Raw genomic sequence first — 16,731 nt, forward strand, 5'->3', positions numbered from 1 at the left:
TGTAGTTTCAAAATGTATAATACAATTATCAACATTTTAATCTAGATTGAAGAAAAACACGTTTGTATGGACTCAACACAAGTTTATTTGCAATTAGACATCTCATGCAATCATGCAGGACCACTAGCTATAGCTGTAACTTCCAAGTCTAAAAAGACACTGGGCAAAAACCTTAACTGTCAAGATATTTTCATATTAGCAGCTCTGTACCTGAGCTGTAAATAATGTTCTAAAGAAATATTCCCACACATTAAAAAAAACATACACACCTTTATAATATTTACAAAAAATATTTAATTAAAAATATTTTATAATTACAGTAGTCTATTAAAGCATATACTTTTCTCACTTACACTTATAGAACATCTCTATATATACACAGTATGAAATGTCACTCATTTATCTATACAATATGTAACATTCCTGCAGGGAGAAGAAAGTTCCCTGGGCCCCAATAAAATCATCTATTTTAAACAATAGATGTCAAATATATCTACAATGCTCTGGTAGATTAGTAAAGCTTCAAAATTCAGCTGCTCGGTCCCTTACAGTTATAGTTCTAAAGTTTGATTTACTCTCCATCTTCTATCCAACAGAAGAGTCACACTTTTCTGCTTAAGTTTTAAGTCTCATCCCACCAAAATAAACAAACAATTCACATCTGCTATAAAATGCACAGAAAAAAGACATGTTTAAAATGCTATGAACGTGCAAAACGGTGAAAGGTTCTCTCTCAGAAGGAAGCATGGAAACGATTCTGGGGTTGAATTATTTTTTCCTCTCATCTGATGGCTGATATTTCTTTTTCCCCCTCCCTCTCTAATGTGTTTTTCTCTGCTCCTCTGGCTCTGGGTCTGCCTGCTGCACACCTGTGGAAGAGGAATGAATAGAGGGGGTGTGTGAACCGTTTTTGCTCCAGACTGAGTGGCGCCACCAACAAAACACAAGACATGCTTGATCAACAACCCAAAACAAACCAGGTCAAACAACAACCTCAGCTCCCATGCTAGGCCAAACCAGAGGAATACACAGCTGCAAGCCCCAGTGATAAGCGCTTGACACAGGGGGTTTAAATAATAATAATAAAATAGGCTTCCAGCAAACCTTGTTTGCTCAGTCCAGACCCCATTTCTGCACTCCAGATGAGACAAAAAAGAAAGACGGTCTCAATGCTAGGAAAAGAGACTTTCTTTAGAAAAGAATGTAGGTGCACTCAGGTCAGAGAGGCACTAGTGCTTCTAGAATAATACATGATTCATGCGTTTAATGGAGAAGAAATTAACTCCTAAGGAATGCGCAAGACTCCAACCCCTTTGAAAAAAAGAGCTAGCTGAAACATTTACAGTACAAAGGGCACTGGTGTAACAATCCTACAGATGGCAGAGATGCAGCCTTTTCTCTAGATGCCCAATAATTAACTGAGACTCACCTTGAGAGTGCAGTTCAGCGGCACAGAATACTGTCCCCCTGCTTGTTAACAGCGCCAGCCTGCACAACAAAACACCAGTAAAAAAAAAAAAATAAAAATGAGTGCAAATAATTAGCTTGGCCATGATACCTGTGCTTGTGTCTGGATCACGCACACGGGCAGAGACCAGCCTAGAGAGGTGACAAGCTCCACAATGGAGAGCGCAAGCCACAAGGACTGCCAGCCTGGGCCAGCCAAGTCCTACCGCCCACAGATCAGTGCACCCCACAGCAGGTTGCTAGATTCTCAGCGTGACACCTCCTGGCTCCGACACAGGCAGGGACACCAGGGGCTGCTGAGTGTCACATTCTGAGCACACAGCTGGACCCATCGCCCTGGCACCGCCGGCTGGAGAGTCACAGGTTCCTTTCTGTCCCTCAGAAGCAAACACCTTCTGCTGCTAAGGGTGGATCCTGGAGAAGAAAGATCCTTCCCGCTCCCAGCCACAGCCTTTTTTATATACAGAAGGGTTTATAAAGGGTTTCAGGGTGTGTGTATACATATATACATATACCCTCAAACAGTTAAATGTGCACACTCCCCTTAAGTGTTTAGATCAGCTATAGTACCCGTAAGTGTGTCCAGAATCATTGTACGGATTCCTGTGTGTACACACATTAGCTATACTTCCCTGACTGGCTGTAACTATACAGGAAGGGGAGATGTGTGTGCGTGTGTCTATATACACACAAGCGTACAGCTCATCATTCTAAGGGGAAGCGTGTGCCCCGGTACAAAGTGTGTGAGATGCACACACTGAATGGATCACACAACGGAAGTACGCTGAACAGCGGCTATCGGTGCATTCTTGCGGACAGATCCTGCTCGCACTAAAGTCAATGGCAAGACTCCCGCTGACTCCCGATCGGGTCTCGGGCGCCCGTAGCACGAACACACGGATACCGTCCGTGTAGCACTCACACGCCTAAAGGGAATCTCTGTCGACGCCGGAGTCCGGGGTACCCTGGCCACACACCCTTCACGGAGCGCCCAGTATGAGCCCTGCAGTCCCTAGCTGGCTGGCCAACGCTACACGTACACATCCCTGCCCAGCGTGGGCAACACGGCCAGGGCAGCGCCTCGCGTTTTCCCTGCCACGGCGCTTACCGGGTCGGTGTTGAGGGCTGTAAGCGGGGTCCGGGGGGTGGCTGCGGGACAGCTCCCTGGGTGCAGCGGGGGTGGCTGCTGTTGCTGCTGCCTGAGCAGAGCCGGGTGCGTCTCCAGAGCCAGCTGCAGGTCGAGGATGTAGTCGATGACATGCTGCAGGATCTCCACTTTGCTGACCCGCTTATTGGGCGGGATGGTGGGCACTAGCTTCCGGAGCCGGCTGTAACAGTCATTCATATCGCACTGCAGGCACAGCGACGCCGGCTCCTCGCCCGACGGGGCCCCCTTGCAGCCGTGTTCGGCCAGGCAGCGCAGAGCCAACTGCCCGCCTCCGCCGCCTCCTCCGCCGCCGCCGCCTCCCCCAGCGCCGCCGCAGCAGCCCGCCTGTGCCTTCCTGCTGGGGTGGCGGACGGGGCTGACCGCTTTCATGGTGCACAGGGAGAGGTCCCCTCGGGCACCGATGCACACCGCGTACCGCCCGCAACGCAACAAGAGCAAGAGGCAGCGCTCAGCCAACGCAGCGATCCCTTCCTAACGCAACCACGCAGGGGCAGCCAGTCTCTGGATACAATCTCCGGGCTTTGCCAGAGGGGATGCCAGACCGTGCGAAGAAAAGCCACCCGCCCAGCCTAGTCATTCACTACCCTTCCCCTTCGCTCCCACTACAGCCCAGCCGCCTCTGCTCAGCCCGGCTTGCAGCGCCGCCCTATATATATAGCACGGGGTACAGACAGGCGGGGCTCGCGCTGCCCTGGCCCGGGGAAAGGAGGAGGTAAGAGGCGCGCGGGGGAGGGGAAATGTGTGCAAAGGAGAGGGGAGAAGGGGGTGCGGAGCGCCGCGTTTTGGCCAATCACCGCCGCTTCCTCCCTCCATGGAACGCCGCTCTGGCCAATGGCGAGGACGCTCCATGCCGTCAATGCTGTGGGGTCTCGGGCTGGGGAGAGTGCTGAACCCAAGGGAGCGGAGGGAGGAGGAGGAGGAGAGAGAAGTTCCTAGGAAGGAAGAACTGCGGGAATGCGAATGGAATTCACTCTGCTGCTGAATGAGGCTGCTGAATCCTGCCATTCCCATCGGCACTCACAACTGGCTGTGCCAGCAGTAGGCATCCCCTCCTCTGATCTATCCTTGAAGCCTGCAAGGAGCAATTGGAGATTGCTAATGTCATTTTACCGTACACACTTTTTTTTTTTGCTGTCTATTTATTCTTCAGACTGCTTAATCATCACCAGCAAATATTTCTACAAATAACAGAGGTGGGGATGCTGTTTGCAATTTCTAGCCTCATTCAATGTATTTTTTTAACCTTTCACTGCTTTCCGCCCCCTACACATAGACACACAGAGTCTTTTGAGGGACGTTGAATTAAAGAAAAAAATAATCCAAATTTGAGTGCGGGGGGGAGGGGTAGAAGATCAAGAAAAGCGATTGCTATGGAACATTAAATTAGAGCACATAATTATTAAAAATTCATGGAGATGGAGTATTTAAAATTCCTCTATGACATATAATATTAATCCATTTTATGTAAAATTCATACCTGTAAATTAATTTGGTCCATTAATGCATCAGATCACGTATTAGTAAATGTATCATGTTTTAAATATGATGCTAGAAACGTCCAGAGTTCTGTACTTTGAGACAGCACATTAAAATTAACAGGCACATACTCCAGAGTCCTGCCTAGGTCATTGTGTGGTGGATTGCAGCCTTTTAATTTAATCATGCCTTGCTTAAACTTTCTATTAACTCCTCATGAGGATTCAGAACAGATGCAGGTGAACTGAACATTAGAGTAAGAAATAAAAGGCACAATCTTGCAACTCATACAAACAGTCCTTACTCCTTACCCATGTAAACTGTCTCAATTATTTCAATAGAACTATTTACTTGAGTACAGTGCTGTTTGAATGAGCAAGGGCTGCAAGACTGGTGAGTAAAATTTAATAGAAGGAAAGAAATTCATAGTTAATGGTGACTGATGATTGCATTCCCCCACCACACCTAGTCACAGAGTGATGTACAAAGGATACAGAGGGAAACAGTTAAGCCTAGAACCTTGAATGGGAGGAGAGGTTGGGTCATCTTTTCATAACAGTATAAAGAGTGCATATTTTCCACCCCCTAAAAGGTACAATATCAGTCCCCAATCCTGCAAAGACTTATGCACATTCTTAACTGTACACACTATGAGTAGTGTGTACAATGGGGCTACTTACAGGGCATAAAATTAAGCACCTGTGTAAATCTTTGTAGGACTGGGATCTAAATTAGTGAGCTAAACAGTGACCATGTCATGACAGGCATATTGTCATCAGCTATATACTCTGCTATACCTTACACTGGTTTTACACCATGAAACTCCAGGAACTTCAGTGAAGTTACTCCTGATTTTCATCAGTGTGATACATCAGGCCCTAAATTATAGTTATGCCTTGTCTATTCCCCAGACTCCTGATGAGATGGACAGACGTAAGGTTTTTCATTTTCAAAAAAAATAATCTGTAGATAGTGTTAAGTATGTAGACTAAAATCTTGCTGATCTGATCTTAATTAAAATCTCTGTGAAACTAGGTACACTATAGAATTTAATTGATCTATTTGTATAGAATCAGAGCTGATTTGATCTCACTGAAAATTTGTGGGAAATCCTAGTATGTAACCATTTCTCCTGGAGCTGATCTGATGTGAACAGATGTGTATATATATAATAAACCCCATTGGCATCATGGAAATTCCATTGAGACTAATTTGGGTCCTAAAGATTAGTCAATATTTTTGGAAATTTGCGATATCTTGATATGTTACAGATCTATTTTTTCATCAGTCTACTTCCATAACACAGGAGCCAAATGGTACTGTATGGATTTTTGTGCATTGTTGCAGACTCATCTAAAATTTATGGGAGAATGTTATGTGTTCCCATTGCTGACCTATCAATATACATTGTGAAAAAAACTTGTCCTATAAATGTTCAGGGACTTCCTCTGGTAACTCCCTCTGGTAACTCCCTATAATACTAATGATACATGATAGTCTGCTGTGCATGGATGAGCAAGCAGACATCAGTTCCCTGTCAACAATTGGCCTGCTTCTGCTCTCATTGAAGTCATTGGCAGTTTTGCCATTGACTTCAATGGGAACAGGGCTGGGTCCAATGTTTTTTCTGTTTAGATTGGATGTGCCCCAGAAGTTAATTAAATTGCTCTAGTAGTGTATTGGGAACCTCAATCTGTTAGGAATCATGCATTGAGTTGAGCATAGTGAAACTCTTTATCCATACAAGAAGAGAGGGGGCAGTAACTGCTTTTCACTCCTTAGTCCTATTAATAGCAATATTTTTCAATGTTCGAATATATAGGCGTTAACTGCTCCTGTTTTGAACCATACCAATTATGGATTTATAAAAACTCCTCTGGATATCTTAAAATGAGTGGTCCCTTCCAGGTTAGCTGGAGGAGTTCTCCTCTGTTGGCTGAGTTACTCCGTGGATTAGAGTCCCAATTCCCAGTGTTACCAACTCTGGCTGTATATTTTGTGTTTGAAGTGATCATCTTATTTGAGAATGTCTAAATTCAAGTCAGATCATTAATATTAAATATAACAGTTTCTTTTGCTTTAAATATAAAAACAAAACAAGTTAAAAATGTAAACATCATTACTGGCTAATCTTCCTTGCGTGAATGGAGCCATTTAAATCAGTGAGACTTCTCTCGTGAACAAAGCAAGTTGAATTTGGTCAAACATTTCTGAATATGTGAACATATGATTCACTCCAATAGAAAAATAAACCCTTCCATTGACAGTGTATCAGGGTCACATGGCTCTTCAGGACCTCATACAGTGTCAAGGAACAGTTACAATTCTTCCAAGAGCCGAATGAATGAGACATTTCCACTGAGATCATACTTGATTCACAGGTCTTTTGTATACAATACTATGCCGTTGAACCAACTGCTGAATTGGATTGTAACATGTTATTTAAAATATTTGCAGCATATATAAATAGGGTTGCCAACCTCCAGGATTGTCCTGGAGCCTCCAGGAATTAAAGATTAATCTTTAATTAAAGATTGTCATGTGATGAAACCTCCAATGTCCAACCAAAATTGGCAACCCTATATATAAAATATTAAAAACCCCACATTTATGCATGTAGTGTGCAGTAACCGTTAAATAATTTAAGCCATTTACATTTTTTTAAACAGAAAAAGAATTGTATAGACACACAGCGAGTATTGTCTGCACACAAGATGCTGTGGGATATAGCTTTTGAAAATTGTGCAATTCTTACTTAACAAGAATTTTAAGAAGTGGCTTAGTTAACTGCTCTATTTTTTTTTTTTGACACAGTCTCTAAACAGCTCAGTGAAATCCAGAACATTATTTAGAATTATTTTGCATAAGGCTGATAAGTGGTATAATGAGTTTTATCCTGATGTGTGCCCAATCCTGCAAGGAGCTGAGCACCTCCTGCACAAGGTATCGAGAACCTCCAGTGCAAACTGACTTCAATGGGGGACGAGGATACTCAGCATCTCACAGGACTGAACATTAAAAAAGCATTATAAATCTCTGAATGGTTTATGGTTTATCAGGATAATAGCAATTGATCCCTCAGTGGTGCTATTACTGTATATTATTGCTATCACTTAAATGGCAATAATGTTGGTTATTTAACTTCAATTAAAATATCTAGCTAGTTGTGATGTCATTTATAATAACACAATAATGTGTACTGTGCTCTCCCACCCAACCCCACAGCTAATCTCCTGCTGGCAGCAGGGGTGAGGTAAAATGAAAAAAAGGGGAAAGGGGGGAAATGAAAAAAATGATTATTGGATGATTACTCCTACATGCATATATCCACTTGGATCTCCATATTAGGTGGTAAGAATGACATGCTGCCTCCTGGACTCACAAGGTGGGATCAGTGAAGATCCTTAGAATCAGGAGGAGGGCAAAGTATCATGGTACAGTACAATTGTTCACCACTTCTGCAATTCCTAAGAGACAGGTGGAATTCATCCCTTTTCTGGATACTGCTCTGCCATCCTTGCCAGAGAGATGACTCATCCCGTGGGCTCCTCAAACTACTTCTTTGAGCAAGTTTTCTGCTTCTGGAATCTGCCAGGTTACATTAACTGGAAGGTGTTTTAAAAACATGTTCTAGGAGAGGAAAACCCTGGAACACCCTGTCTCCAGCAAGTTTCTCACCTCCAGATGCCACTTTAAATTACACTAATTAAAGTCTGCTATTCTATATATGTTTCAGGAACAAAATCATAAACATAGCCAACAAACTCACTTAATATAAGTTTGTTTTCTCCTTCCCTGTTTATGGTAATAAAAAAGCTGTTTTGCCTTTAAACAAAAAACAGATTTCCAAATCCTTCACCTCTGTTCTTTATAGCATCCTCCCCTATCTCCCACCATATGCATGAAGTTTATCACAGAATAAAGAGGGAAAAAATTGTGAGAACCCCTTGTTAGAATACTGGCAACACATACCTACTGTTTCCAACCACCCATTCCACTGGTGGCATGGATACAGACTTAAAATAATATGCTTGTTCCACTTGCCCAAGATAGAATAAAAGGACAATATAACCTTGCTTTATAACTGCTTTCATATATTGCATTATATTTCCATTTTGAAAGTACTACAACATTTCAGAATCAACAGATTTTTTTTTTGGATGATGAGGTATTTGTTCAATTTAAAGCATCCTTCCTTATCACAAATCAGAGGTGGCAGTATACTTATATACAGTCATATACCTTGTCATGTGTTTTTCCTTCAGTTTCTGTCTTCTGCAAATAGGTACAGAATAAGTACAATAAGGGTGACCATTTCAGTGAGCAGAAAAGGTAGGGGAAGTTTCCTTCACAGCATGATATTTGGACAGTTGCTTTTTTTTTTTTTTTAAAAATAGGTGGGGCTGGCAGTAACACCTATTATTAAGGTTACCTGATACTTCCTAGTATAAGATGCTGTTTTCAGTTGCTTATAACTTCACCCAAACTACTACTATTTGGGCTGAAATTTACAATCCTGGCTGTCTGCCTCGGGTTGAATTTTGGGGGAAAATTTTGGATATACATTGAAATAACTAAAAAGGTTGATTCCTTATGAGTTGATGGGATGGAGAGGAGAAAAAATTCGTAGTGGGAGTAGAATATTTTCTTCCTCCTTCTTGTTTCTTCTCTCCTTTCCTTTTCTTCTCCCATCATTTTTTGTCCTTCCATGTGACAGAATGAGCACTAGTCTAATAATTGCACAGGAATGTCCATTTCTTTAAACAATACTATTTTGTACACATTGCCTTAAAATATTGTAGTACATGAGGCATCAACATCCTTTTTCTGAGGAAATGTACTGAAAACAAATCCTTCTAAATGTCAGATATAAAATTCCAAGGTGCATGTTTTGGGGATTCAAATTAATTGAAGAGGAGAGGAAAGGAATTTAAGAGAATAGCTGAGTATTCCTAGCAACTTCTGTAAGAATAATATGCCAAATCCTAATACAAAGTAGCAGATTGAAGTTGAAGATCCAAACTTAACTTTGATTTTAATTCTTGTAGTTTTAGACCAGTCCAATGTGCTATATCATGCTACTGGTTTTAAAACAGAACTCCACAGCAAACCTATAGGAAGATCTGCTTGTAAACTGATAACATGGTATGGCCTCATTTTATTTTCATATGTTTGTTATGGGTTTGTATTAAGATTCATTTTATCACACACTTAATTCATCCTGCAGGGAGAATCTGCAAATAGCCCTAAATTAAATAAGTACCTGGATGTGTACATATTCACCTGTATATGTTATAGCTACATCAAGTGTATCAGAATCCATTTTCCTGGGAAAGGTACAGCTTTGTCAGTAAAGGCAACTAAGTTCAAGCTGCAAAAAAACTGCAGAAATAAAAATAATACTTAGCACTTATATAGCATTTTTTAAAGCTCTCTGTTAGCATTAACTTTTTAATTAATCTGTTCTCCTTGAGTATTTTACTGTTTTCTCCAGAATCTCAGCTTTCCCCCCCCCAAAAGGAAGCTTCTACCTTTACTTGACTCTGCAGGTAGGGTCCTTGAGGCATACAGGGTGTATATTACACACCATGATTTTAATCAAGTGCACAATGTTCTTGAGCTGTTGTTATGAATTGGCTCTCAGTGCCCCTTTATGTGTGTGTTTTACCAACTCACTTTCACACATTACCAGCCTCTTCTGTTTCTCCTACAACAGTTGGTGACAAGATAACCATAGTAAATCTAAAACAAAATATATTAGTAGATTTAAAACAACAAAAAGTAAAACAAAATAGTATACAGTTATCTCCTCTTTTATCTACCTGCCAAAGGTCTGGGTTTACAGTTCTGTTTTCCTGTAGAAGAGACAGCTTGTGAAGAAATGACTGAAAGAAAGCTACAATAAAGAAATGAGTGTTGCATTGAATTGTAATAGTGGTTAGTTCTCTGGTCATTGTCCATAGTCTAGATTCAGGTCACGTGAAAGTGCTGCCTCCTGAACTCATGAGCTTCCCCCATTTGTTTAAGTTAGCTGTTGTGGAGGTCATGGTTGTACAGAGAGAGAGAGAGAGAGAGAGACTCTTTCATATAGGTACGGTCAACCTCATTGGTTGCAATGTCTGCCAATACTGTTTCATTCAAATGGTCTGTTTAATTAATCAGTGACAACAGGATTGTCAAATGAAAATCTCTGTGCAGTGCAGCAGAGGTAGAAACGTGAGTGGATTAAAATCAAGTGATGCATTATAAATTAGGAGTGGTAGAATGGGAATAATAAAGAAAGGAGAAAGTGGAGAGAACGTAGGATGATATAAGGATCAGTAAACTGAGATTCTTCATAAATTAAATGTATGTACCAGATTTACCAAATTTCACTTATTAGAAGGAACATTCAGTTATTTTAATTTAAGTGTAAGGCAGGCCTCAATGTTTTCCCTTTTGTAATGAAGGATTTTGCAATGTGTTTCAAGGACACATTTGAAATTTCCTTGTCCCATAAAAAACCCTCCCATATGCAAACTGACTCCATTTTACAACTTTGACTTTATTTTCTTATAAATGATATGTATGCAGTTAGCAAATTTAAATAATCAGCCTGCCTATGTTAGATAACTAAATATTTCAAGTTATTTGCAATACCAGTGAATATTTCCACTTCATAAGTATTTTCTAAAAATCACCCTAAAGTGTTAAATGCATTGTTGTTTCAGCAATGCCTACACTCTATTAACTTGATACTTTGAGACTTTAAAGTACTGATCCTGCTCTCAATGGAGGGTTTGGCTTCTAGGGAGAGGTTGTCTTGAGGAAGCAACACAAACACTTAGTTGGGTAGTTGTTCTTTAAATTAATGCTACTTCTTACCTGAATATGGGTCTATGAGTAAGGACTGCTCATCTGAGTAATGGTTTTCAGAATTATGTACTAAGTCATTAGCCTGTTTCAAGCTAAACACTTCAAGTAATTGTAATTATCTTAAGAGCACTTGAGAACAGTTTTTAAACATTTTCTTATATATATTCCAAAAACAAAAAAACTTAATTTAAAAGGGATTAAGATTGGTTAGGCTTGACAGCCCTCCAAGCCAAACTCTAGAAAGCAAGGAAATACCAAGTTATAGGTCCTCTCTTAACTGTACCCCAGTGCCCACATAGTGGATTTCCATTGACAGTAACAGAGTCCACATTGCTGCAAAGAGCTTTCTTCTGCCTCCAACTGAAAAGAAAACATATTATATATTAATCTCCCTCAGAGTATAAATTAGTATAGTTCATTAATAGACTATTATATATACACAATCTCAATTTAAAGTACAGAATGTTTTATTTAAAACTTGCACCTCACCTCCTCCTCCTTCTTGTCCTCTAGTGTCTTCTTTTTCGTGAACGGTCTTGCACGTGTGGTATTAGCACTCCCTGTGGTATTTGATGTTTTAGTGAGGTACATTGTCTCTCCTTTCCCTCTTTTACTGTACAGTTTCATTTTGATGTGGAGAGAGATGCACGCTTATCTCCTTGCATTGTGACAAAATATACCCCATAAAGTGGGTGTCTGTTTCTTTCTCCCTCCACTGCTAAAAGAGCCAATTGCTTCAGCTAGAGACCCATGTTGCTATAACACATTTTTTAAAAGCTCACTTATGCCACTTGAAACTTAAACTGAGGTTGCATAAACAGAGCTCACAATGGTGTAGACTCTGGTTACATCATTTATTTCCAATTATTATTGATGACCTTTCATAACTTGCTCATAGCTCTACTTTGCTCTGTCACTTGTGAGCTATGAGGTCATCAATAACTCATGAAAATAAATGTCTTATTGATACTCAACACAGTGCATATCCAATATTTTGTTACACATACACACATACTCTGCAAACCATAGGGAAAAGACTTGTGATGTTATTCCTTTTATCTTTTAAAAACGGTGACTTTTAAGTAGCAAGGTGGTGGTGGTTGTTTTCCCCCCTGAATGGCATTTCACAAAGATATCTCACTAATTTATTTATAAGGGTAAGTCTTCAGAACAAGGTAGCATTACCGTGCTGGCCTAGTAGTGCCTCTATACACAAGTACATTTATAATTGATGAAATGGTCTATAGTGTTGTGGCTAGAATAAACTTAAGGTCAAATCTCTGGGAGAACAAATCTTGCCATTATTCTTGATGAGAAATAAATACATGCAGGAACTAAAAAGTGCTGAAAAGGAATAAAATCCAATGTATAAAGGCATTTTGAACAATTCATTCCTAAATGAAAGTGCTTTTACTTAGTTTTTCTTCATTGCCTTGATCTTCCTAAAACTGTTGTTGGGGCAAGTTAATGATTGACCTTTGAGGGAACCACATACCACTCTTTGTTTCCTAGCAGTCAGGATCTTGCAGAGGCTAGAAACTTTTGAGGGAGAGAATAGGATTAAACTGCTGTCTGAAGTCCAGTGCAGGTGATGGTCAATGGGAGCTGAGAAATGAGTTTTTCAGGACATTTCTACCCTCCTTCATTAGAAGGAGTTTATTTCATTTATTGTGGTTACCTGGTGAAGATAGCTGACTGTCAATGATTGTGGTCTGATTAATTTTCTTAAGTATAGTCATTAAAAAGTGCATTATTAAAATATCAAAACACTTTTAAACCATACAAATTGAATGAACAAATCATTTAGATTTAAGTTTCAAATTGATCACTAATGAAAAAGTTCCTTCTGGTATATTCTAACTTGATTCTCACATTAAAAGAAATCATATGTACATAGTTGTTTAATTGCCATTCTCAAATTCCAAAAATGAGCAGCAAACTGGAAAGATGTAAAGACTCAGTCCTGCAAAGCCTTGCTCACATGAATGGTTTCAGGTAAGCAAGGGTTTGCAGGATTAGTTCCTCAGGACCTGATTCTACAAATACTCACATGATTAGCTTTACGTATGTGAGTAGTACCACTGGTACTACTCATGATTAAGCACATGTATAAATGTTTGCAGGATCTGAGCCTTGATTGCAAACTCTTCAAGTCTGTAACTTTGGCCTTATATATAAACAAAAGTTGCACCAGTTTAACTTAAATTAGTTTAAAAACAAAGTTAGTTAAATCAGTGTACACATAAGTGTGAACATAAGAACGGCCATACTGGGTCAGCCCAAAGGTCCATCTAGCCCAGCCCAGTATCCTGTCCCAACAGCGGCCAATGCCAGGTGCCTCAGAGGGAATGAACAGAACAGGTAATCATCAAGTGATCCATCCCCTGTCATCCATTCCCAGCTTCTGGCAAACAGAGGCTAGGAACACCATCCCTGCCCATCTGGCTAATAGCCATTGATGGACTTATCCTCTATGAACTTATCTAGTTCTTTTCTTTATCCTGTTGTAGTCTTGGCCTTCACAATATCTTCTGGCAAGGAGTTCCACAGGTTGACTGTGCATTGTGTGAAAAAATACTTCCTTTTGTGTGCACATTCTTATATTGGTTTAAAAGTGGCTTATACTTTAACTGCTATAAGCTACATTTAAATTGATTTAAGAGTGTCCACACACACAGTTGTACTGGTTTAACTAAGTCAGTTTAGGATCCCTCTTTACTTTAGGCTATGTCTACACTGCACACCTTACAATGGCTGCAGTTGTGTCGTCGTAAGGTGCACAGTTTAGCTGCTCTTTATCACCAGGAAAGAGTTCTCCTGGCGTCAAAATAAACCATCTCCAACTAGGAGCCTGGCTCCTGCCGACGAAGTGCTGTCCACACCAGTGCTTTTTGTTGTTAAAATTTTTGTCGTTCAGGGGGTATTTTTTTCACACCCCTGAGCAACAAAAGTGTAGACAAAGCCTAACACTAATCAAGTTTTGTGTGTAGGGCAGGCCTTTGTCTCTTTATTGGTTATGAAGCACCTAGCACACATTTTGCATTATGGTGCTCAGCCTAAGCCCCCTGATATTAATGAGGTGACCAGATAGCAAGTTGTTCCTTTAGGAATTTATCCCATGATAAAGAGTAAGAATTACAATAAGAATTAATGATGAAAGTTATACTAAAACAAAATAAACAGAACATTGCAAGCTACTGTGCATGTTTGCAGAATCAGCCTAAATAAATATAATCAGTGTATCATTTTGAAAACCAGATTTATCACTTCACAATTAGCATTTCTTTGTGTTTCTCCCACTTTTGCAGTGATGGATGCATCTTGTTGCTAACAGGGCTCTACACTGTGGCAATCTGAAGGAGTAAAGTTTAAAAATATTGAGATTTTAAATCTAATTTAAAAAGTGAAAAAAACCCTTTATCCCATGAGTGAAATACTTTGAAAATTGTTTTTAAATTAATAAAAAATGAAGAAGTCTGCATTCAAATGATTAAGAATTGGTAGGTTTGGAACAAAAACATCCAGCAACTGACAGATTTAAAGGGGGATAAATGGTAGTGATCACTTTAAGAAGCATATAATAAACCATGAGGAACAAATTCACCTCCATTCACCACAAATAAAATAAAACCTATAATGGGGAAAAAATAACATGAGGGAAATATGCAGTGGGAAAGAAGACAAGACAATGAACCTGGGTACAATTTAGCTACTGGATGGGGAGGGATTCCCTCCTCAACTCATAAACAGAGGTCAATGTGAGTGTAAGGGCAAATTATTATTTATTATTCTGTATTGTTTAAAATGGACTAGGTGATGTGCAAACACATTATGACTGAGTATGCACTTGTGCATAACCAGTTGTAACTACATATATTTGCATTCTACACCTATGTGATATGGTCTGATATGTGCAATTGGGGAACTGTGAAGGGGCCAAATTCTGCAGTTACGTATGTGCAGTTCCAACCTGAGGCTGTGTGGCTGTAACTGAAAACAAAATTTGGCTCAGTAATGCTTTTACATGTGCAGCTAAAAGCTTAGTACCCAATCCTGCATTTCTTTACTGAGTCAAGTAGTTCATTAAAAGAAAAAGAGTACTTGTGGAACCTTAGAGACTAACAAATTTATTTGAGCATAAACTTTCGTGAGCTACAGCATCCGATGAAGTGAGCTGTAGCTCACAAAAGCTTACGCTCAAATAAATTGGTTAATCTCTAAGGTGCCACAAGTACTCCTTTTCTTTTTGTGAATACAGACGAACATGGCTGCTACTCTACATCAGCTACATCAGCCACACTATCAGAGGCTCGTTCACCTGCACATTCACCAATGTGATATATGCCATCATGTGCCAGCAATGCCCCTCTGCCATGTACGTTGGTCAAACTGGACGGTCTCTATGTAAAAGAATAAATGGACACAAATCAGATGTCAAGAATTATAACATTCATAAACCAGTCGGAGAACACTTCAATCTCTCTGGTCACGCAATTACAGACATGAAGGTCGCTATCTTAAAACAAAAAAACTTCAAATCCAGACTCCAGCAAGAAACTGCTGAATTGGAATTCATTTGCAAATTGGATACTATTAATTTAGGCTTAAATAGAGACTGGGAGTGGCTAAGTCATTATGCAAGGCAGCCTATTTCCCCTTGTTTTTTCCTAACCCCGCCCCCGACGTTTTGGTTAAACTTGGATTTATGCTGGAAATGGCCCACCTTGATTATCATACACGTTGTAAGGAGAGTGGTCAGTTTGGATGAGCTATTGCCAGCAGGAGAGTGAGTTTGTGTGTGTTGAGGGGACCTGGATTTGTGCTGGAAATGGCCCACCTTGTTTTTCATACACATTGTAAGGAGAGTGGCCACTTTGGATAAGCTATTACCAGCAGGAGAGTGAGTTTGTGTGTGTGTGGCTTTTGGAAAAAAAAAAAAAGGGGGGGGTGAGAAAACCTGGATTTGTGCTGGAAATGGCCCACCTTGATTATCATACACATTGTAAGGAGAGTGATCACTTTAGATAAGCTATTACCAGCAGGAGAGTGGGGTGGGGGGAGGTATTGTTTCATGGTCTCTGTGTGTATAATGTCTTCGAAGCAGGGGCCGCGGCAGCGCGTGGGAATGCGGGAGGGCTAGCGACAGCCAGAGAACGCTGCGGGACACACAGCGCCTGCGGCTTCCCCGCGCGCGGCTCACCCCTCCCACCCCTCTCAGCTCCCCAGCTGATTCATTGGCTGTGACTGCCCAGACTGGCCGGCGCCGGGCGCGTGACATCATCCATTCACACTGCGGCCCAGCTGGCGCCGCCAGGGCGGTCGCCGTGGCGACGCGGACGCCAATCTCAGCACAATGACTTCCAGCTGCACGCAGCGAGCGGCGCTGGGCCCACGGCGCAGGCGCCGACGCGGCCTTCCACGGCCGCCGCTGGCGCGCGCTTTGCCCGTGCGGAAGCTTGGGGCTGCGCGCGCTCGCTGTGGGGCCCATCCCCTAGGGTCGTGCCTGCCCTGCGCCGCAACGTGCCGGAGGGACGGTGCAAAATGAGCCCCGCCCGGGGGAAGCGCGCTCACCCAGCGGCGTCGAATGTGGTGGCCCTGGCCAGGCTAAAAGGAGCGAGTGGGGTCAAAGGCGTTTGCAGCAATAATAATGATAACGCAAATTAACTGATCTTTGCAAAGCCTTTTGGAAATGCCGAGTGCGTTCCCGTGAAAGTGTGCTGCAGAGGGAAAAGGCCAACGCTTGAATCTCCTTGGAGTCTGAGGGT

General features: G+C 41.3%; 1 protein-coding gene and 1 long non-coding RNA gene across 2 annotated transcripts in view; one reads left to right on the top strand and one right to left on the bottom strand.

The window, feature by feature from the left end:
* Positions 1-298: 298 nt before the first annotated feature.
* On the bottom strand, positions 299-3,258 carry ID4 (inhibitor of DNA binding 4). The gene is made up of 3 exons (XM_084619806.1): positions 2,576-3,258; positions 1,430-1,488; positions 299-869 (listed from the first exon to the last, which is right to left on the bottom strand). The coding sequence occupies exons 1-2, from the start codon at positions 3,002-3,004 to the stop codon at positions 1,444-1,446; spliced, it is 474 nt and encodes a 157-aa protein (XP_084475932.1). The 5' UTR covers positions 3,005-3,258; the 3' UTR covers positions 299-869; positions 1,430-1,443.
* Positions 3,216-16,731, top strand: part of LOC311516106 — a 77,985-nt gene continuing 64,469 nt past the window's right edge. Inside the window, exon 1 of the long non-coding RNA XR_014710325.1 lies at positions 3,216-3,347. This is a non-coding gene — a long non-coding RNA (uncharacterized lncRNA). The remainder of the gene's footprint in view (positions 3,348-16,731) is intronic.

This window comes from Lepidochelys olivacea (genome assembly GCF_965140295.1).
Source record: "Lepidochelys olivacea isolate rLepOli2 genome assembly, chromosome: 2".
NCBI lineage: Eukaryota > Metazoa > Chordata > Testudines > Cheloniidae > Lepidochelys > Lepidochelys olivacea.